The sequence below is a fragment of the Penicillium atrosanguineum genome, assembly GCF_028827265.1.
Source record: "Penicillium atrosanguineum strain IBT 20685 chromosome Unknown utg000008l_segment0_segment0, whole genome shotgun sequence".
NCBI lineage: Eukaryota > Fungi > Ascomycota > Eurotiomycetes > Eurotiales > Aspergillaceae > Penicillium > Penicillium atrosanguineum.
In genome coordinates this window covers 3870888-3894271 of record NW_026623140.1, presented here as the reverse complement: position 1 = coordinate 3894271, position 23384 = coordinate 3870888, and the positions used below count along the sequence as shown (strand labels likewise).

Below are 23384 nucleotides of genomic sequence, written 5' to 3'. Positions count from 1 at the left end.
ACCCTAAACCCTAACCCTAAACCCACACGGGTTTGGGGATGCGACAAACCCTAACCCCGGGGGGCCCGTGCGCCCGCGCTGGCCTTCCCGCACTTTCCGGGGGACTTAATGAAAAATCTCACTTTGACCTCTGCCCGCGCGAACTATGCTAAAACCCTTAACACTATATACCGACTCTAAACCCCTACTATACACTCTAACTCTAACTCTAACTCTAACCCTATCTATAAACGCTCTACTCTAACCCTTACTACGTACGACTACTCTAAACCCTGACCACGTACCACGATCTATAACCCTCACCACGTACGACTACTCTAACCCTCACCACGTACGACTACTCTAACCCTCACCACCTACGTTTACTCTAACCCTCACCACCTACGTTTACTCTAACCCTCACCACCTACGTTTACTCTAACCCTCACCACCTACGACTACTCTAACCCTCACCACGTACGTTTACTCTAACCCTCACCACATACGTTTACTCTGACCCTCACCACGTACCACGATCTATAACCCTCACCACGTACGACTACTCGAACCCTGACCACATACGTTTACTCAAACCCTCACTACGTACGACTACTCTAACCCTAAACGTACCACGATCTATAACCCTAACCACGTTAAACGACTATAACCCTGACCGCGTATAATAACTCCTACCCGACCTTAAATCCCTCTCTATCTTACTACCGCTATTACCGGAATCTCTAACTATCTACCACTACTATCGCGCTATCTATATATTGGAATAATCCTCTCTCTTTCCGATTGCTATCTTCGCCGGGATAATTATAAATACCTATAACTCTCTCTACTCGCACTCGAACTCGAACCCTGAAATTGTATGATCACTATAACCCTCACCACGTACCATCACTATAACCCTGACCACGTACCACTACTCGAACCCTTACCACGTATCACTACTCAAACCCTCACTATATACGTTAACTCTAACTAAACCCCTCGATACCTACACTCACCCTTCCTATATATATATACTCGGACCCTTACTATATATGTGAACTCTCACCCTAACCCGATATACCTAACTCGATCCCTTACTACGTACGACTACTGAAACCTTTACAACGGACCCTACTCTGACCCTTCCTGCGAATATATCCTTTAACCCTAACCCGATATAACTACTACCCTCGGGACGTGGATCTCCTAATATATAATTCGATCTTGTATAAATTTATATCGTACTATAATACTCTCTAAAACTATAACTATATATCTATATTTCCTGACCGATCTTTCGGAATTTATTACACTATTAAAATTGGATTTTTCGGGAATATATTAATATACCTTCCCCGAAATATATCTGATTCACTATTTATATCCTTCTCTATAAATATATACCCTCTTATTCTAACCGTTATGATATATAATATAAAAAACCCTCACCGCGTACGACGACTATAACCCTTACCACGTATAATAATGGTAACCCTCACCACGTATAATAATGGTAACCCTCACCACGTACAATAATGGTAACCCGTACCGCGTATAATTACTATTAATTTGTTATCGGATGATATCCTTGGACTCGATATCGGACGACACCCTTGGACTCGACATCGGACGACACCCTTACACTCGATATCAAACGACACCCTTGGACTCAACATCGGATGACACCCTTGGACTCGATATTGGACGATAACCTTGGACTCGACTATGGATATGACCTTGGACGATAAAAAACCCTGACCAATATAAATAACTAATAATATAAATCATTGTACGATAATAAATCCTGATACCTGAATATACCCGTTCTGGGATATATATATTTGCTGATAAAATTATAAAATCATCTCCAACGAAATAATTGGTCTGGGGGATATAATGTAAAACTACGGAATGGCGAATAATGGAACTGGGATACTGGATGTGAAATTGCTACATAAATGCCTCGTACAATGGATATCCTCACATCCCGTAATCCCCATAATAATCTCGCAACCAAATAAACTCCGTCACCAATTCGGTCTGCCGCATCCATCGCCGCTCACATTCCCGCCCTAAAACCTGTACCACTTGTCCGGCATCATCGGGATCAACCTCGTACGATATCAACCGCTGCCGCCATAACTCCCGAACCCGTTCGACAACCCCCTGCGCCGCCGGATCCGTGGGTTCCCCGTAAATCATCATCGCCCACATCGACATTAACATCCCCCGGTATACACACTGCCGCGCCCCGCTGGCGTATCCCTGGCAAATCGCCTGGGGCATCCCACACCGATAACAACCCGTGTATGGCGCGTACCGAATCTTGCTGCGCCATGCCAAAAACCATTGCTTGGCCGTACGATTCCCCGCCGCCCAACATGAATATAAATCATGCTCCGCCTCCCGCCCATCCTGCGTACAAATCCAACATCGCTCGTGCCATCGTTGCGCCTCGGCCTCCAAAACTTCCTGCTCTTGTAAATCCTGTTGCCCCTGCTGACGGTGCGTACGCTGGAATCCCGCACGATGGATATCTTGTTGCCGGAACTCGTGTTGAATCTGTAACGGAATCCGGGGGGACGCGGTATCGTCCACGGGTTCACTGGCAACGGGGCTCGGGCTCCGCTGGGTCGTACGGACGACCGGGGATGGAACACGCTCGGACTCACGGGATATCACGGACTCATCCGAATCTTGAACGTCCGGACTGGGGTGTCGTACGGGTGGTGGGATGGGGCCTGGGCTCTGCGGTGTGATCCGGACGACCTGGGACTGAATGCTCTCGGATCTCCTGGAACCGACCCGCGGATATAAACGATTGATGATCGGTCCTGGATCCCGTACGGGTTCTCCCACGGCGGGTCGTACGGGGTGATCCCGGACTGGCCATGGCGGGAAATCAATCTCGTCGGTAATGGAAATCCTCCGGGTCACCCGGACTGGGCTGGTGGCTTCTGGGGGCTCGCGTGGTGTCGCTGTGGGCCTGACGGGGGGACTGGGAATGATGGATGGTGGAATATGGGATGGCCGTGCGGGGATGGTTGTACGACGCGGGATGGACTTGATGGGCCGGCGGGGACGGACGACGGGGTCAATCATGGGCATTTCACTCGTCTCGGGCTTAATCGCCTGCCAACCGGGCTCGCATCGATCACACGGGGCTTCGTCCAACCCGGGGGGCCCATCACCGCATCGAACCCGCTGATATCCATCCACCGTGCCATCTAAATATGTGTCCAACATCACCCGTCGGCATTGGCCCACCCCGGCCGTGATATAATCGTACACCCGCTGTGGCTCCTCGGACTCGGGCAAACCGGTCCGCGTGGGCTCGGGAACCATCCATGGCGGTGCGGTATCAATCCCCGCGGGCTGAATGATAATGGCCTCGCTCGCCTGCCCATCACGGCCCGCACGCCCACTTTCCTGCGCATAATCTAACATCGTACGGGGCCACCCAATATGGATCACACACCGGATATCGGGGATATCAATCCCCATCCCTAATGCGCTGGTGGCCACGATCACCCCGGTGTGGCCTTGCCGGAACCGCTCGATGATCCCGCTCTTGTCGTCCTGCCCGCTGTAAAATGCATCGCACCCTAACGCACCGGCCATGATACCCACATGTGTCTTGGTGCTCCCGTACACAATCACCCGTCCGGCGGGCACGCGGTGGATCCGCTGTCGGACGAATGCCATCACCTGGGGCATCTGGATCCACTGGTTTGGTCCTTCTAACCCACGCTCTAATACGGGCCGCCATACACGATATGCGATATTGGTCCGGCTCGTACGACCCCGGTAAAACTCGACCTGGGACCGTTCACATCGGATCTGCTGCCATAATCGACCTTCCGCGCTGGGGGTAATGTGGCCGTTAATAACACAACCTGCGTTTGTGCGGCGGTCAACCGGCCTAACTGCTGCATCATCGGACGAAACGTGGTGTCCCGGTTTAACAAAATATGACACTCGTCGATCACGATCCGGTCTAACCGCTGCATCATACGTTGCCGGTTCAAAAACGTGGTGAACTCCGTACTTAACGCTGATTCGGGCGTGACCAATACGATCGATGCCTCGTCCGGGGGCCGTCGGCTCTCCCATGCCACGCATGATATCCCTAATGTCGTACAACGGTCCTGCAAATCGGCCCGTAATGCAATCAATGGCACCACGACCACGGTCAATCCACCGGCCACCCACGCGGGTAACATAAATAACATACTTTTGCCGCCTCCGGTGGGCATCACGGCAACGACCGGACTGGCGCCGTGCTGGATGGCCTGGATGGCCGGCCCTTGTACGCCTCGGAACTGCATCTGGTCGTCCCCGGTCATCCGTCGGACGGCTTCGGTCATATCGGTCTCGCGTAACTGCCACCGACGCTGGCTGCGGGCCTCGTCCGCCGTCGATTCCCACGGGGATCGCTTGCGTTTGCCTAATACCCGGGCTAATGGATCCTCGGACGATGGAAACCCTAAAAACCGGTGCCAATCGGTGCTGGATAACCGAAACATCTCACGGCGGTGCGCCGTCGTACCGGCTTGCTCGCTGACCTCGCGGCCATATATCATCCCGGCGACGTGCGATGAATGCGCGGCCTGTAAATCCGCAATATGGCCCATAAATTGGTCGTGGTCCATCTGGGACTCGTCGTCCGCATCGTCGGGCGTACCATCGGTCGTACGACTATCCTGGACGTTATTCGGGAACACACTGGATACCCGTAAAAACCGTCGACTGATCCCAATAGCAATATCGCGGTACGCGGGGATATTTAATGAATACCCATGCAATCCAATGGCCGTCTCGCGCTTTAACACCTCCCGGAACCGCTCGGACGACCACTCGCGGCCGGTATGGGGGTCGGGCGGCCATAAATATGCGGCTTGCGATAAATGGGACGGATGCTCGTACGACGACTGCCCCAGCGGGTATGCCTGCAATCGCTCCATAAATGGCAATACTAACCACAAATATTGTACGACCAACTCCCCGACCTCCCGCGGTAAATACCGGTGGATCGTTTTGGCGTCATTCTGCGCATAAAACCCCTTATGGTACCGACTGGCAAATACCACTAATCCATCCTCGATGAATATATTGCGGTGGCCGCCCTCGGTGTTCCGGTGCCGAATGCTTAACAGCTCGGGGGCTCGACTGGGTTGTCCGGCGGTGACGTGGATGGCGATACATAACTGCTCACGGAATCGTACGACCCGTTGCATATATCGTTGAATGGCGGATGTCCGGAACTGACCCTCGTGCGTATTGATAAACCGCCGTTGTACGGCACTATCCTGCGTTAACCGCTGGGTCATCCACTGTGCGCCATCCACGGGCCACGTCGTACGCGAATCCTTTAAAAAACACCACCCGGGTTTGGCCTGCGCGGGGTCGTCTATCAAGCTGGCCCACGGGATGGATGGGATGGGCGTGGTCTCGGTGGTCATTAACAATTCGTCCCGCAATATCCCCTGTAATGATCCCACTAATCCATGTACGAAGCCTCGGAAATCGCCCATCGAAAAATGCACCTCCTTGTACAATATCTGGTCGGGGCCCATCCACGCGATATGCCCGGGCGTGGTGCTATTATAATGCACATGTAAACCGTACGTCCGTAAATCTAACATCCACTGCATCGGGCTATGCGTGCCACGGACCATAAACGTATCCACTAATACCTTTAACCACTCGCGAAACGGCCGCGAACCCTGCCGCCGCTGCTGGCTAAATGATATCAATCCGGGCTCGTGGGATCGGGGGGATCTTGTACGACCGGTGAATGCGGGTGATCGGGCTCGGGGGTGGGCGTGGGGCTCTGGCTGGTATATCCTTCATCCTGGCCCGCGAATATATATTCGGGGTCGTCCATCGGACTCTGGCTGGCCCATTCGCCGACCCCTTGTCGGTGCTGCAAAAATTGTACGATCTCATCCGCGTGGGGATCTAACCGTAATGCCTTATGCAATACCATAAACCGCGCAATCTTAATCATCTTGGACAAAATGGGGGTACGACTCGGGCGTCTGCCAACCGTCCCGGCTGCGCCCTAATACGGCCAATGCACATACTAATGCACACTCGTACTCCTCGGCGCCTACGCGCTGATTCAGTAACTCAATGCAAAAGTCGATGCATGCTTGTTCAATGGGTGTGAACTGGTATAGCTCGGGATCATCGTTCGTACGACCATGGGTGGCCGGGTCGGCGCCCTGCGCGGACGACGACTGGCCCAGCTGGACCGTGGACTGGGCACAGCGCCATAATGCCTGCCACGCGCGTTGCTGCCGCGATATAAACCGGTACCGGGGACTGCGCCATTCGTGCGGCTGCTGCGTACGAGCAAAAAACATTAACACCCGCTGCCATGGCTCCACGTGTCGTACAATGTTATCCATATCCATATACGCCTGCAATGGTTGATGCGGGCTCTGGTCCTTCTCGGTCCGCGCGGCCTCGATTCGGATTAAATGGCCGCATTGCTTGGTAATACGCTGGCTCACGCGGGTGACCCGATCCATGGCGTCCCAAATGGCACGTACGACGCCCTCGGGGCCCTCGGCATCCGGATCGGGGGTGGCGATGGCCTCGGACAATAGTCGTACGGGGATCCCCTGCAAATACTGGGCCCACTGCGTCCGCCGTAACCACGGGTTGGCCTCATCCAGCTCGCCGGCTTGTACGACCGTCTCGTCGCTGGCCTGGGACGCGGTGAAACACTGTTCGAGCTGGTTCACTAACCCTTGGACCACGGTAGGGTGCGGCGGAGGCTCCATCGGCTCGTACGACGGGCCGGGCCGGCGAACGTGGATATAATGCGAGTTAGTCCCACGGTGAAATAACCGCTGGCATACGACGGACTGCATCGAGCCCTGAATAGTATCCTCGGCGGCCTAGACGGTAGCCGCGGTAGGCTGCTCGCGCGGACGAGGTATCGCCCACTGATGTTCCTGGCGCCAATGGTTCTTAATCGACTTAGGGTTCCGGCAAACGTACCCACAATCGGGCTCACGTATACATAAGATACCGTCTGAATAAATAGGTAACCCACTGATAGGCTCGTCGATCTGGGTAGGTAACCATATTTGGTCTGGGTCACCGCGTACCCCGTTCCAACTCCGAACCTCTTGGGCGATCGTACGGGCGGCGGCAATAGATAATCGATGCGGACTACCCGTTAAATGGCCGACGATATGCTGCGGTCGGACACCGTGCTTGCACGTACGGCAAATAATCACTGGGAATGCGTCGGACCGGGAAAATACTTGGTCGGCCATACGGAATGTTGTATGAATCTTAGATATTAAGTTACCCCTCAATATTAAGCTGAATTATCTAATAAGTGGTCGTCCAACCCTAAGCCTAACTGAACACTAGTGGCCGTGATAGCGCTCGGTCGCACCCCATCAAAAAACTAATCGAATTTTTGAATCCCTGCAAGTACCCTTTAATGTGGCCGGGTTATCTTGAAACTCTCCCTGTTTATAGATCACGTACGAGTTTAAAACTGATAAACTTTTGAGGGTAATCGTCCGGTGGAATTAATGGGCATCCTGGGTCCGAAAATGTGGGCATCCTACCCCTGACCCACTTTTTTTCCCATACTTAAGGAAACCCTAATGTGGGCATCGTGGTAGGATGCTCACACCCCCATGGGATAGGCTGTCTATTCGGCGGTAATATGGAATCCACGCTTATATCACTGCGGACACTGCTACTGCTGCTGGGCCGATAGGTATTAATGAAGCTATCACCACGATCAACCTCCTTAGATGCTGGCGGCATAATAGGCATTGGCTGGCCACCGGTATCCCCATCACGGTCCCGAAATGCTATCGGGGATGGGGAACGGATGGGCATACTGCCGGCATCCGTAATACCATATCCATCCTAAACCATAGTGGGGGACGTGGGCCGGACGGGCGTTCTGTCGGCGTGCGCAACACCCACGACATCCGACCTGGTTTCTACGGGGAATTCCACGGTGGAACGGTTAATATCCATGTCCTGCTCCATCATGGACTCCCGCTCCTGCCATGCGGGCTCGCATCCATCATATAATGACTCGGGGTCGACGTCACCACAACGCTCGCGGTGGTATCCGTGAATCTCCCCGTCCAAATATGTATCCAACATCACGCGTCGGCACCCCTGCACCGCGGACTCCATATATGCCACAACACGGCCATGCTCCTCCGCGCCATGGTTTTTTATCTAATGGGGCCGTTGCTCTCGTCCAACCCGGCGACCCTCGGCCTGGATGATAATGGCCTCGCTGGGCTACCCATCGCGTCCGGCGCGACCACTTTCCTGCGCGTAATCTAACATGGTACGTGGCTGGCCCAAATGAATGACACTCCGAATGTTGGGAATATCAATCCCTATCCCTAATGCGTTGGTGGCTGTGATGACGGCACCGGGGGTGTCCCGGAACCTTTATAATACCTCTTCTCGATCAATCGTCTTCTGATAATATGCGGCACACCCTAATGACTCGGCCATCCGGGTAATATGGGCCACGGCGGTGCTATATACAATCACCCGGCCAGGCTATGCTCGACGAATTCGATCCTGGATGAATACAATCACCTCGGGCATATCCACCCACTAGGACTGGTCGTCGAATGGGGCCGGGGGGCCACGGTATGCACCCGATATACCACATTAGGGCGGTGCGTACGTCCTCGATGCCATGTCACGTCCCCATCGGTCCATCTCATCCGCCGGCAAAACTCGGGCTCCGCACTGGGGGGCAATGTCGCGGTCAAACATATCATCTGCGTCTATGCGGATCGTAACTGGCCTAATTCCTTCATCAATAGCCGGAATTCGGGCTCCTAGCTCAACACCATATGGCACTCGTCGATCACAATCCGATCCAACCGCTTCAATATACGCTGCCGGTCCATAAAACGCTGGAATGCATCACTCAGTACGCTCTCGGGCGTGACTAATATAATGGACGCGCCATCGGGGGGCCACTAGCGATCCCACGCCGCGCATGAAATTCCTAACTCCTGGCACCGGCGCTATATGTCCCATCGTAATGAAATCAATAGCAAAACCACAACGGTCATCCCACCACGACTCACCCACACGGGCAACATGAATAACATGCTTTTGCCACCCCCGGTAGGTATCACGGCCACAATCGGGCTCTCGCCATGCTGGATGGACCGCAATACGGGCTGTTGCATCCCCCGCAATTGCATGGTGGGGTCCCCTATTATGTGTTGGAATGCCTCGCTCACATTCGCGCGGGACATATCATATCGTCGTTGGATCTGGGCTTCGGCTGACCCGTGCACCCATGGTGGGACCTTGGGCGGGCCATCGGCGATCGACTTGCCCTACCGCGCATATGTGGATTCGAATGCCAAAAAATGATGCTAATCCTGACTCGACTGCCGAAATAATTGACGATAGCGGGTGGTGCTGTTGGATAACTCGGTCATTAACCGCCCATACATCATGCTGGCCGTGCTAGGTAAATGACCGGCCTGCAAATCGGCAATCCGCGCCCGGATCCTATCCTCATCCAATTCGTCCTCATCGTCAATATCGGGAATGCCGCCCTCCTGATCATCCCCAACATTGGACCGGAACTGGCTGCTCCCGCGTAAATACCGCCGACTGATGGTAATAGCAATATCCCGATATGCCTGAATGTTGATCGCGGCGCCATGCAACCCGGTGCGGGTCTGTTCCTTCAACATCTCACGGAATCGGGGCGAATTCCACTCCCTCTGATTTTCGGGGTCGGGGGACTAAATATAATCGGCCCGACGTCGCTCGATGGTGGCGGGCTGGCCGCGGAATCCTCGCTGATATGACTGCATCGCCTCAACAAATGGCAATACTAACCACAAATACCAAACTACCAACTCCCCCAACTCACGCGGTAAATACCGGCAAATCACCTTGGTGTCGTTGTTAATATGAAACCCTTTGTGATATCGGCTGACAAATATCACCATCCCATCATCAATGAACACATTCCGTCGCTCACGCTCGCTGTTGCGATGCCGAATGCTCAATAACTCGGTGGCGCGGCTGGGTTGCCCGGCACATACATGGATGGCCACACTTAACAACTCCCGGAACTGACGAATAACGCGGAAATACCGATCGATGCCACCTATATGAAACCCTTGGCCCTCGGACGTGATAAACTGTCGGCGTAATGGGCGCTCACGGCACACCCGCTCCATTAACCACTCCGGTCCATGCACCGGCCACTGCGTGCGTGTGTCCTGGATGAAATTCCACCCGCGGGCACTTTGGCTGGCGTCGTCGTATAAATGATCCTATGGAATCACGGGCGCGGTGGCCGGGGGGCAAAACATCAATTGTTCCACCAATATCTGCCGGGTCTTGCCCACCAACCTATGCACGAACCCGCAAAAATCGCCCATGGTAAAATGGATCTGCTTATACAATAACTCATCCCCGGATTTCCATTCAATCTGGCCTTCCACGGGCGTGTTGGTGAATACGGTGCGTCCATATGTCCGCAAATCGATCAACCATTGGATGGGCCCATAGGTGCCGCGAATCATGAATGAATCAACAAAATACGTCACCCACTCGGGGAATGTCTCTGGGGGATGTTACGCCGGCTCCTGGGTCAACTGACCTGATCGGCTGCGGGACATGGGTGAACTGCTGGCATAGATGGGCATAGATGATGGGGCGGCACTCTCATAACCTTCATCCACGGCTTCATATGTATAATTGTTTAACTCGATCATATCGCCGGTCATCCAACGCTTCCCACCACGGCCCACGAACCCTTGCCGGATCTCTAATGATCGGGGGTCCAATCGTAATGCTTTTTGCAAAATGAAAAACCGGACGATCTTTAAAATGCTGGATATCTGCGGGGGAAAACTGGCGGCGGTGGCCCACCCGGACTCATTGTATCCTAAAACGGCGGTGGCACATATGAACGCGTATCCATACTCATCGTTCCGGATCTTTTGCCAGATCAACTCGACCCAAAACTCCAACAATGCCATCTCAATGGGCTGTAATTCAAATGGTTCGGCATCACTGGTGTCCATAGGATCGGGGCTATACGGCGGGGCCTGCGCGCGGCGCCATACAATATTCCATAAACACTGCTGGGATTCGGAAAACTGATACTCGGGTGATCGCCAATCATGGTGAATCTGGGACTGGGTTAACTCCTGAATGGAACGATGGTATGGTGGGATTGGGGGTTGGGGTTCACTGGTGGGGAATGCGTGAATATATATATCCGGGTCTTCGGCACATTTACGGGCACGCGGGTTGATCCATTTGCGTTACCCAAACACACCGAAACTGCGAAAAATGGATTAACATACCTAGGTACGGGCAAAAAACATCATAATCTTCTGCAATGGCATAATGTGCTTCTGTATACTCTTCTAGTCTAAATATGCCTGGAATGGCTTATGCGGACTGTGGTCTTTGGCATCCCGCATAATGTCAATCCGGATTGAATGGCCGCAATGCGTGGCAACCTACTGACTCACGCTGGCCAAACGATACATGGCCTCCCAAATAACTAACATAGCTCGCTCGTCACCCTTGGCGGTCTTGACGGGGCGCACTATACTATCAATTAATAGACGGCGCTTAACTCCCTGTAAATAACGGACCCATCCGGTGCGTCGTAACCACGGGGTGGCTTCGTCCAAATCTCCGGCTTGAATAACGGCCTCCTGGGCGACTTGCTCTTCGCGTTGATACTAGTGCACCTGCTGCATTAACCCACTAATCTTATCGGCATGGGCTTGGGTGGATGGGGCCTGCGCATTCTCGGCGGGCCGGGCAATTGGAATATAATAGGATCCAATTCCATTAGTGAACAAACGCTGGCATGAAATGGGCCGGCAATGCTGGTTAATCTGATCCTGGATAATATGGGCCTATCCAACTATGGGACGCCCGCGGCGGGAATATACCTGATATTGGTGCTCGGCTAACCAATGGGCCTTTATGGATCGGATCTGGCGGCATATATACACCTGACATTGCAAACATAACAATCCATCCTCATAAATAGTGATCCCGGCGATGGGTTCTTCGATCTGCTGGGGCCAACTGCTGATATTGGGCGGGTCTGCCATATAATCCCACTGCTGGACGGTGTCTTGGATATGCTGTGCCTATGTGGCGGGGATTCGATGTATGGTGCTGGTCAAATGGGCTCTGATGTGTGAATAATGTATGGCACACTCGCATGATCGGCAAATCAACGCTTCAAACTGTGAATTGGTAAAAAAAAAATCACTGGCCTAGTATTCACGCGGCATGCTGGATATGGAAATATATCAATATAGGAATACGACGGATTTCCGGCAACTGCGTGATAATGGATCATAACGTGGGCTCTAAACTGTTTGAAATTGATACTGATGAATGTTCAAATCTGTGCAACTCACCCCCTGAATTTTCGGCCTTGAAAAACAAATATAATCCTTGTTCTGATGCTAACCCTAATGGGCTGGGGGTTTCGGGCTAACTGGTGATGCTTCACGGTCGGCGGCTGACGTAAACCTGAACTGCACCCCATCAAAAAATTTTGGGGGATTTTCGAACCCCGGTAACCACATTAAAAACCACTTGGATTGGGCTCAAACTGATTTTGATCGGAGATTCATTCTCAATCTAAAACATATCAAAATCTGGGGTATCTATGTCACCAAAAACTTAAATGCAATGGGGGTGCCAAAAATTTAAATGCAATGGGCCCCTGACCCACTTTTTTTAACTATGGGAAAATAAACCCTAATAAATGCAATGGGCCCCCATTGCATTTACCACTCTAGGTGAGGGTAGGTCCCGCGTGCTCTACATACCGAAATATGCATAAGGCAAGGGATGGTACAACCCTAGCTACATAGCTAAGATAGATCGATCTAGCAATATCCACTTGTCTTCAGTAGTGCCCTTCAACTATTCTCCCTAGCAAATTCCAGTTGTAGTTTTTATTATTGTAGATCGGTGGGATGAGAAGTTATAAATTGAAGACCAAATGTCTTTCCTTCGGTTCTTGCATCTCATACAATTCAAACATCATTCTTCCTACTACGCAATTCTACAGCCAACATGAAAGCCGCCAAGGTTCTCTTTTGTGCCTCTCTCCTATCTGTTGCCTTAGCCCAGAGCTCGGCTGCCCAGTATGATGCCGTTTGTCCTGGCAAAGTCGCGGAGGAGGAGATCAGCCCGGGTCTCACGGTGCGATACACCTGTGACACTCTCGGAGACTACGATCTCTCGAGTCGGGTAAAAGGATCTACGATAAAACAATGCGCGGAACTATGCAAGGCAGCTGCGCAATGCACTGGAAGCACCTGGGATAGAGACTCGTCCTACTGTTATCTCAGTGGATCCTCAAAAGGCAAAGCCCGAACTGGTTCCATTTTTATGGAGGAAGTTGAGGAAGAAGATCCTTTCCCTGTTGAGGATGAGGATGAGGATCCTTTCCCGGAGGAAACATGCGAGGAGGCCAAAGAACGCCTAGAGGCTGAGGTGGCGCAGCTCGAGTAGGACCTTGTAGCTGCAGCTGGCAGCGGCTCTGGTAGTGGATCGGGTACTGGCGGTGGAGCTACGACTAGCTCTGGGCCTGATCGCTTTGGCAACAAATGTGAGTTTCTGTTATTGTGTCTATCCTGCAAATTTACTAATCGCAATAGGCCCTGGGGAGGGAAATATCTATACATCCCAAGGTAAAAAGTATCAGACCTATTGCTTCAAAGGTAAGTTTGCCATATATTCGTAATTAATACTATCTAACTTTGAATAGGCAATAATGCAGGTTACGCGGAAATTACGCCTTACCAGAGCTACATGACGGCTTCACAATGCATAGATCATTGTGCGGCTACTCCAGACTGTACTTTGGCAGCGACTGTTTTTACCGGATCTTGCAGAATCTATAAGGACAAGGGGACTGGTGCTCTTATTACCGCCAATAGTTGGACCTCCTATCTCGAGGTCTAACTTAGGCATCGAGAGGTGTCGCGACCGTGGATAAGTTCACAGTATGCAGCATGTGCCACTGATTTGGAAGTATATGTCCGCTTTTGTGTGCAAATGATATTTCAACAATATTCTGGAGGAGCGGGTGGTTTTATATATTGCGATTCTCTTGCTTTGGTCTGGCCGCAGTCGTTTTTCAACAATTCGTCATGCAGATAATCATTGGGCTTCTTAACATCAAAATGCAAAAAGATTACCGCGAAGTTCCTCCTGTTATAACGATATATGATATTTTCTCAATTTAATTTTACACAGTATAAGTAGATAAAGTATTTCAGGTGCCATATCTGCGGCGATGCAAAGCGGTCACCGACTTCTTCCGCACACCCTAACTTAGGTCAAAGGTCTCGACCTAAAACCTAGGCTGGGTCTAGGTGAAACTTCTATAACCTAGACCTAACCTAGACCTATACTAGGTTTTATTAGAGCCCTGACATAGCCTAATTCAACCTAATTTTATATAAAAATAAGTATAAAATAATTAAAAATTATATACTAGTAGATCTAATACCGAATTTCGGCCATCTAGATTTAGCTCAGGTTTAGTATAATATCCCCGGGTAACCCGAAAGTGGGTCAAAAAATTCCACAGACTTTTGCCGGGGATTGTACATTCTTCTGTCTTGTAACTTAAAACGAGTATATTTTTAGAAAGTGTTGGATAATAAGGGCGGTGATACCACGAGACTGTTCGTGGCGCTAACTAGGCTTTGCGTACCCCCTTAGTGTCTTATATCGCTTTATCTAACTGGTCGGTCCAAGTTGGACAAAGGAAGACTCTTAGGATAGACTACACACTGATGTAGCCTAAACGAGAACAATTCACGCTTTAACTCGTAGAGGAATGATCACACTGACTAAGGGTTGCTTTTACCCTTGTATATGCACGATAAGCAAGAAAGGAACTTAGGCAGTTTCCAAAGAGAGTGAAAAGTCTGATTCTTCTACCTAGTAATTCATCGCGTATTTATAGATAAATATACCTCGGTATCACATGCTTCGGACCAAAGGAAATACCTCAAAGAGAAGTGATAGAACTGAATGGAAGCATACAGATCATAGACAGTGATGTCATAGACAAGGCATAGTAAACGCACATCAAGCGGGGTAGAAGCAGATAGAATAGCATAGAAAAGAGCTAAGAATCTAGGCGGTATTGACCGCCTATACACACCCCCTAGCGCGAGTGCCATTTACCCCTAAAGAAGGGCCATCCACCCCCCAGGAGACTGGTCCCCCCTACTCTTCTAGGGCTAAGGTCCATTTGGTCACGTGATTGTCGACCATCTTCCACGCGCCAGGATATATAATGAATGTCTAACTAGGGTTTAGGGTTTCCTAGCCTAAACCTAGTTTTGTCCTCTTTTATGTTGAATAATAAGAGGGTAGATCCACTTATATATATTGGTCGATATTCCAACAATTATTAATCTTATTATTCTTTACCCTTACCTTATTACTTCACTTTATCCTTCCTTTATCCTCACTTTGCCTTCACTTTATCTTTACCTCTGCCTTACATCTATTGTGATAACACGGCCTTGTATGGGGATACGAACGGTCACGTTACCCTACTTTTTCTGCCATACGGCACCGCCCTTAAGGCATATTTCTATCCTTTCGTACACTTACTTAGCAATACACACCTTTCCACCTCCAGAATCTCATCTGGTAGCATGTCCTTGACTGGTCGACCTGCCACGGTCGGCCGGGAACGGAAGCATTGACGTTGGATATGCCTCCTTTCCTACAAACGATCACCCGAAGCGAATGATCGAGATCGCTTGCGTACGCGATGTTGAAGAGTATTCGAGTCTTTCCTGATCCTTTCTGGTCGCCATTCATCTGAACACGAAAGTGTACGCCCGGAAACTAGCGGTGTGAGGAAGTTACGTGCTGAAGTGATCGGCACCTCGACGACCCGCCGACTAGGGCTATGAACGGCAGAGATTGGTCAGAGATACTCATGTTGATACATATCACATTCGTATACGATCATCAGGAGGTGGTAAACAGATGATTACGTGTCCTTCCTGGCTCTGAAAGAAGACCCATCTTAAGAGAGGAAGTAAAAGACCCAGTGGAATTAACATTTTCAAAGAAACTACTTCGAACATTTACGTTCTTATTCGTTCACACCCGATTACACGCAATCATGTCCGATAACATCACCGAAGGCCCCCAGTTCCTACGTTCTATGTCTCCGGACACGGAGCATGCCCTACGTTCGTTGCCACCGGATAGCGCGGAAGTATTCTATCGTGCTTGGGCAACTATTCCCGAAGAAAGTTTGCCGATTCAGTCAATGCTGATCAAGCAGTCGGCTAGTATTCTAGCCGAGAACACCCGCCTCCGAGAAGCCGAACGGCAACGTATGGAGAACGAGCATGCTCGTGCCCAAGAGGACCCAATCCAACAGTTAGCGGAAACCCTCAGACGTATGCAAACTGGCCCGGTCGAAGGTACGCCAGACACTTCTGAAACCACTCGCTCTACGTTCTCTCGGGACGGTAGTGCACAGAAGGCCGTACGAAAGGCAGTGTTAAAGAACATCCGTCCTATCGAGAACTACCAGGGCGCGGTGAAGTCTGATGCTGCACGGAAGTATCTACGCGACTGCGAACGCTACTTCCGCGAGATATCTTCGTACGCTGGCGCTGAACCAGACGATAGTACCAAAATTATTCATGCAAGTGGACGATTGCTAAAGCGCGCTGCCGAAACCTGGCGTGCGTACACGGATCAAGTTGCCGGTAGATATGGTGAAGAAATCACTACCTGGCAAGCCTATAAGGATTGGATCAATCGCGAGTTTTCGGAGCACCTCGGACCCGAAAAACGATGGGATCGCTTCGCGAACTTAAGGCAAGGACAATCGTCATTCCATGAGTATGCGATCAATCTACAGCAAGCTGCGTACGATTGCGAAATCGATATTCCGGAACAAGTCCTGATCCAATACCTGCGAATGGGTGCGAACGTGAACTTACAGAAGCGTTGGGCTGAGGATCGAGAACAAGATCGCCCGACCATTCTGCAAGACGTTATTTAACGATTTATTGAGTTTGAGCGAGGAGCAATGGTCGCTGGTTATATTAACCGAACGAACCCGGACGATATGGAGCTGACTGCCCTACGGTCCCGTTCGAAAGACCTTTCGACAATTAAGTGTTATAATTGTGACCAAAAGGGACATTACAAACGTAATTGTCCGGCTCCGAAAAAGGAAAGCAACAGTGGGAAAGGCCAGTCAAAAAACTAATGCGGGCGACTACTTACGAAGCCTTGGCCGCTCGCATCCGTAAGGCTTCCCACACACCAAATTTCTCCAGTCTTGATCGTTTAGATCCGGCCGAAAGGGATCTTGGTGAAGAACGCCTAGATATATCACTAAATGTCTTGGGTGATTCATTGCTTTACTACACAATCGCGCTCGGAAACGCTTCAACGCCTCCGACCGTGACCGCTCTACTCGATAGTGGCGCGTCGCATACGTTTATATCATTAGACGTTGTGACCCGTCTGAAGGAGAATCTACCACCACCGAACCTTACGAATCCTATCACCGTTAAGCTCCCGAATGGAGAAGAGCTTCGTACGCGTGCGAAACTAAAGGTTCCGGTCCGGATCGGACCGTGGCGTGGAGTCTTAAAAATGTGGATATTGGACTTCCCAGATTTTGACTTCATTCTTGGAAGAGACTTCTTACAAAATGTTAACCCTGTGATCGATTGGGTCAACGGAAAAATGACCATTCGGGACCATCAGCAGACGCACGTTATTCAGCCCGCTGAGGTCCCCTGTTTTGAAGGAAACGCGAGAGTACGGTTGAACCTTATCTCCGCAAAGCAGTGTTCTCGTGCGATGCGAAAGCGACAGTCGCAAGGGGTATTCTTCGCTATTCGGGAGACGCCCGATCTAGAGCGAAAGGAGGCTTTCGGGGCACCAACACATTCGGATCCGCGGATGCAGGAGATCTTGTCAAGATATAACAAGGTATTCCGTGCGGAATTGCCCGAAGCACTCCCCCCAGAACGACCAGTCGCGCACGAGATTGACACTGGAGATGCCCACGCGATCAATATTAATGCGTACTCCCTATCGGCCGAGAAACTGAACGAACAGGCCCGACAGGTAGAGGATTTGATCAATCGTGGATTAATCCGTCCGTCAAGTAGCCCTTGGGGATTCCCGGTGATATTCGTGAAGAAACATAACGGTTCATGGCGTATGTGTATCGATTATCGGGCCCTCAACAGACTTTCGGTAAAGAACGGTTACCCATTACCGCGAATCCAAGAGCTTTTGGATACGGTCGGGACCGCAAAGGTGGTATCGAAGATTGACCTCACATCCGGGTACTGGCAGGTACGGATGGCTGAGGATTCAATCCAGAAAACCGCATTTAACACCACATGGGGTAAGTACGAATGGCTTGCGATGCCGTTCGGACTATGCAATGCACCCGCAACCTTCCAATCGACTATGAACGATACCCTTCGTCCACTTTTGGGCAAGTGTGTAGTCGTATATCTTGATGACATCTTGATATTTTCTCATAGCTTGGAAGATCACTATGATCATGTCGATCAGGTGTTATCGTTGCTGGACTCGCATAAGCTATACGCTCAGCCCCAGAAGTGTCAATTTGCGACCAACGAACTTGAGTTCTGCGGACATATCATTGGAAATGGACAGCTTCGGCCTTTACCGGAGAAGGTCACGGTCGTACGCGAATGGCCACGACCGCGAAACGTCCATGAAGTCCGCCAGTTCTTAGGTTTAGCTACCTATTACCGTCGCTTTATCGAAGGATTTGCTGCAATATGCGTACCACTCCATAGTTTACTGAAGGAGTTGGACGCATCTATCCGACAAAACAAATTCCGACCCATTCGATGGACAATCAGTTGCGAAAGTGCCTTTACGAGACTGAAAGAGGCTTTGACGAACTCGCCCGTCCTGTCACAACCGGACCGCGATAAGCCTTTTCGGATCGAAACAGACGCGTCAGAGTGGGCTATCGGTATGGTTTTGCTCCAAGCGGACACGAATAACCGCTTTCACCCTGTGGCTTTCGATGGAAGGAAGCTGCAAGGTGCGGAGCTAAACTACCCAGTTCACGAGAAAGAACTACTAGCCATCAAGGAAGCTCTGCGCATATGGGACCGTTATATCGAGAACGGCACCAAAACAACTATTGTCACGGATCATGCAAGTCTTCAATACTTGCAAACGACCACGACCTATAGCAAACGCTTAGCTCGTTGGGTCGCCGAATTTCAGGAATATGACCTGGAAATTCAGTATCGTAAGGGTTCAGAAGCTATCGTGCCCGATGCAATCAGTCGGAGGCCTGATTTCCTGGGAGATGGCCCGGCCGATGTTTCGGAGACCCGACCGATATGGGATGCGTCACTGAACGTGGTGCGTACGTTCATGGGCGTACCCGAGGAGAAGTGGTTGGCAGCTACGGAACGGTATCTCGACGATCGTACCCTTCCGGTTGAGAAATCTATCGCGAACGCAGTGCTGAAACATGCAGGGAACTTAAGTTTTCGAGAGCTTTCGGACCCGAATCAGTCGACTGTAGCGGTTACTCGCCAATTAACCTTCACCCATGGGGATGGGGTCCGAGCGCCTTATTTGGAACCCCGCCAGCGTGGTGATTTGGTGGAACGCCTACACCAGGAGTTCGGGCATCTTGGTCACCCGGGCTTGAATGGAGTCATTCGCCCACGAGCGTGGTGGCCGGGGATGCGCCGCGATGTCGAAGAAGCTGCGCGAACTTGTCCGAATTGTCAAGTTTCGCAGGGACTGCGGAAGAGCCTCGAACGCGAAGTTTCGCAACCGATGGTGACCGCAGGACTTCAGCCGTTTGAAAGATGGGGAATTGATCTGATCGGAAGGCTACCTACGACCCCGAATGGTAACCGCTGGATAATCACTGCAATCGATTATGCGACGGGTTGGCCTGTCGCACAAGCGGTGAAGGATGCCACCGAAGAAGCGATCGGACTATTCCTTTTCGAAAGGATCTTCGTGCACTATGGTGCGCCGAGGGAGATCATTTCCGATAATGGCCGAAACCTCCTAGCCGGAGCCGTACGCTACTTTGTGAAGTTGCTACAGACTCGGCATAGGACGACGACTCCTTATCACCCCCGTACGAACGGGAAGGTGGAGAATTTGAATGGAATTCTTGGACGGATGCTTACTAAGTATCTAATGAATAAGCCAACGAGGGCTTGGGATCTATATCTACAGCAAGCATTGTTCGCTACGCGCGTACACGAACATGCTGTTACTAGATTCAGTCCATTCTATTTGGTGTATGGAGTTCACCCGCGAATCCCCAGTGATCCGTCCGATGGCTCAGGAACGGAAGCGTTACGCACCGATGCTATCCGAAACCTAAGCGATGCGCGCACGAAAGCAAACGAACTGCTACTTGCGCGAGCAATCAGGACGAAGCGTGTACGAGACAGCCTCGTCACGAAAACTAGCTTCCAGCCGAACGACTGGGTTTTGATTCGGAACGAGACCGGGAAGAAATTTGAAAGCAAGTGGTTCGGACCCTATCAGGTCCTCCAGTCCCACCCGCTCGGGACTTATGCTTTGGCGGAGCCTAACGGCCATGTGCTCCGTACGCTTATCAATGGATCAAGGTTGCTGGAAGCGAACGTGGATGATCCAACGACGTTATGGACATCCTCGGCAGCCCGTATGGCCCTACGTCGGGCCCGAATACAGGTTGAGCGACCCGAAGAGGTCCGCACGATCCTGGAGATTGATAAGGATCTCCCCAACTATTCAGATCTATCCACTTTTACCAGGAAAGAGTGGGAAGATTTCAAGCGTTCAGGCGCACGCTTTGATTCAGTGGGGGAGGAGCTAGCTACAAGACGTGTTATTGCCAAACAAAGGGCAAAAGCACGACGTCGACGAACGCTACCAGCAGAGGCTGAGCAGCAGAAATCGGACTCGGACGAATGGAATTCGGAGGCGAACGACTACGAATCCGAAGCTTCTATATCGCCGGCCGAGGACAATGAGGAAGACGTTTCTCATACAAGAGTTTCGCAATATCGGGACGCTGATACAAGCGAACGGGAACTATTCGATGGACCATTTGCGGTTGTGATACCATCGCGGTCTACGAATTAGATTGTTACAGTGAAAGTGTGCGTTCGCGCATGACTCAAACAATTTGATTGCATAATCGGACATAAAACAAAAAAAAAAAAAAAAAAAAAAAAAAGCAACAAAAGCAAACGCGGCTATTTACAAAAGATTTATCGCCATCATATCATCATTATCAGAAAAACAGAAAAACAAAAGTATCCGAACAGGACCTTTAGTCCACGTTCATATCGAAGGGATTGCCCTCCACAACTTCGTCCTCGGACGGAGAAGGGGTGTCGAACTGTTCATGTTTGTCCAAGAACGCAGTAATGGCAATCATATCGTCCTCAACCCGTTCAGCAATTGTCGAAAGTTCGCGATAGACCGCGCGAATGCTGGCGAAGTTCTCCGCACGGCCAGCCGCAATGAAATCGGCATCGGTCGTGGGAGTCTTGTACCAACGTGACTGGAAAGGGACGACAGGACGCGGACGAGCAAGAACTTGCGGCGAGGCAGTGATGCCAGACGTGGATAAAGGGGACATTTGGGTAGATCTTGCGGACAAAGGGGAAGCAGGCGAAGCCTTTCGCTTGCGACTCTGAGGAGTCGAACGAGAACTGACAGACTGCTTCCGAGGAGTTTGGGGCTCGGCCGGGAACGAACGGGCAGCTCCAGAAGAACGAAGGAAAGCACTGTCAGGGTTTTGTGCGCGAATGAGGGTGAGGACCCATTCCGGTAGCGTCGGAGTCGAACGGAAGGAACAACTAGTTCCGTTGCCGGAAAAGTTGCAGTTCGTGCAGCCGCCGTTGTTGAAGGGAACACCACCATGCACCAAGACACGACAAGTTACGAACGGACCCGAACCTCGGGCACAGTTGTCACACGACTCGCCAACAGGAGCGATCGCGGCAGATTGGTGAATCCGGGCGGCACGAAGGGCAACAATCGTCTTGCAATCCCGGGGATTGTCACCACGCCAATCGACACTGGACAGAACGGGAGCATCCAGGATGGAATACTCGAAAGCAGTGTGAAAGGTTTCGGTGATAGGATTGTTGTTAGCATCCAGGCCGACGAAGGAACGAACGGGCTTAGCCGGAGCAGGAGACGAAGGAACGGGAACGATCGGAGGAACCGGAGGATGCGGAGGAGCAGGAGGAACAGGAGGACCCGGACGGGCACGAGTGGGACGCATGCCACGGCGGTTGGCCATGGTGGGCGACGCGAGGCGAACGGGCAAGTTGGAAGTTGCAAAGAAAAAGAAAATGTTTTTGGATTTTGTTTTGTTTTTGATTGATTGGATGCCTGAGGACAGGCGAACGAGCAAGGCTGGAAACGAACGAGAAGAGAGAGTTGAGATCAGAGAGGGTGAAGAAGAAGAAGAAGTTGAAGGCGAACTTTCGCGCGCTTTTATGTCCAGGGACAACAAACGCGCACGATGAAGTGATTCTCCTAATCGGGCCTTTCTGATTCACTTCCGATCCTGCGCAAACGCGCGACTTCATTGATCCCACTGATCTTATTGATCTTATTGATCTTATTGATCTTGTTGATCTTGTCGTTGATCCTGCTGCGGACGTGATCTACAACGAACGGCTCCAATTGGTCGAGCTTAATTATTGACAGGTCACGTGCCACCCCGGATCACCAAGATGCCGCGGACTGACCCGAACTTTCGAGGGTTTATGTCGGCGCCCGTGTTTACCTTTATGTATTCATTGTTGACGCGTCCATTCGCGCGCGTGTCCTTTGTTTATGTACGCGTCCGAATGTTGTTGTGATGTCCTTTCACCATATACATGCAGACTTGGTGACGTTCGAGGACGAACGCTCCCATGTCTTACCAGTTTCCTTTGTTGTTATTATTTATTTGTTACATTGCTGGTACGTGGCCACTATCTGGCATGTTCGTGTCTGATGCCTTCCATATTCGGGTATCCTGAGGACATGATCCCGTCTAGTGGGGGAGGATGTGATAACACGGCCTTGTATGGGGATACGAACGGTCACGTTACCCTACTTTTTCTGCCATACGGCACCGCCCTTAAGGCATATTTCTATCCTTTCGTACACTTACTTAGCAATACACACCTTTCCACCTCCAGAATCTCAAAAAGAATAAGATAGAGTGCAAAGGGCTTATACACTCTAAATGAGCACAATCCACAATCCTCAAACAAAGGACTAAGCAGAAGGTCTTTCTAAGCAGATAGAAAGGGATAGTAGAATATTTG

The 23384-nt window shown here is 51.0% G+C and overlaps 3 protein-coding genes across 3 annotated transcripts; 2 read left to right on the top strand and 1 right to left on the bottom strand.

Moving 5' to 3' along the window:
• Nucleotides 1–13092: 13092 nt before the first annotated feature.
• On the top strand, nt 13093–13533 carry N7443_011002 (Serine/threonine-protein kinase ppk4; the record flags this gene model as incomplete). Its single annotated transcript, XM_056891058.1, has 1 exon — nt 13093–13533. The coding sequence occupies one exon, from the start codon at nt 13093–13095 to the stop codon at nt 13531–13533; it is 441 nt and encodes a 146-aa protein (XP_056737549.1).
• A 2647-nt stretch (nt 13534–16180) lies between these two features.
• Nucleotides 16181–17077, top strand: N7443_011001 (uncharacterized protein; the record flags this gene model as incomplete). The annotated part of the gene is made up of 1 exon (XM_056891057.1): nt 16181–17077. The coding sequence occupies one exon, from the start codon at nt 16181–16183 to the stop codon at nt 17075–17077; it is 897 nt and encodes a 298-aa protein (XP_056737548.1).
• Nucleotides 17078–21382: 4305 nt separating this feature from the next.
• On the bottom strand, nt 21383–22363 carry N7443_011000 (DUF3716 domain-containing protein; the record flags this gene model as incomplete). The annotated part of the gene is made up of 1 exon (XM_056891056.1): nt 21383–22363. One exon carries the CDS (start codon nt 22361–22363, stop codon nt 21383–21385), a length of 981 nt encoding a protein of 326 aa, XP_056737547.1.
• Nucleotides 22364–23384: the final 1021 nt, after the last annotated feature.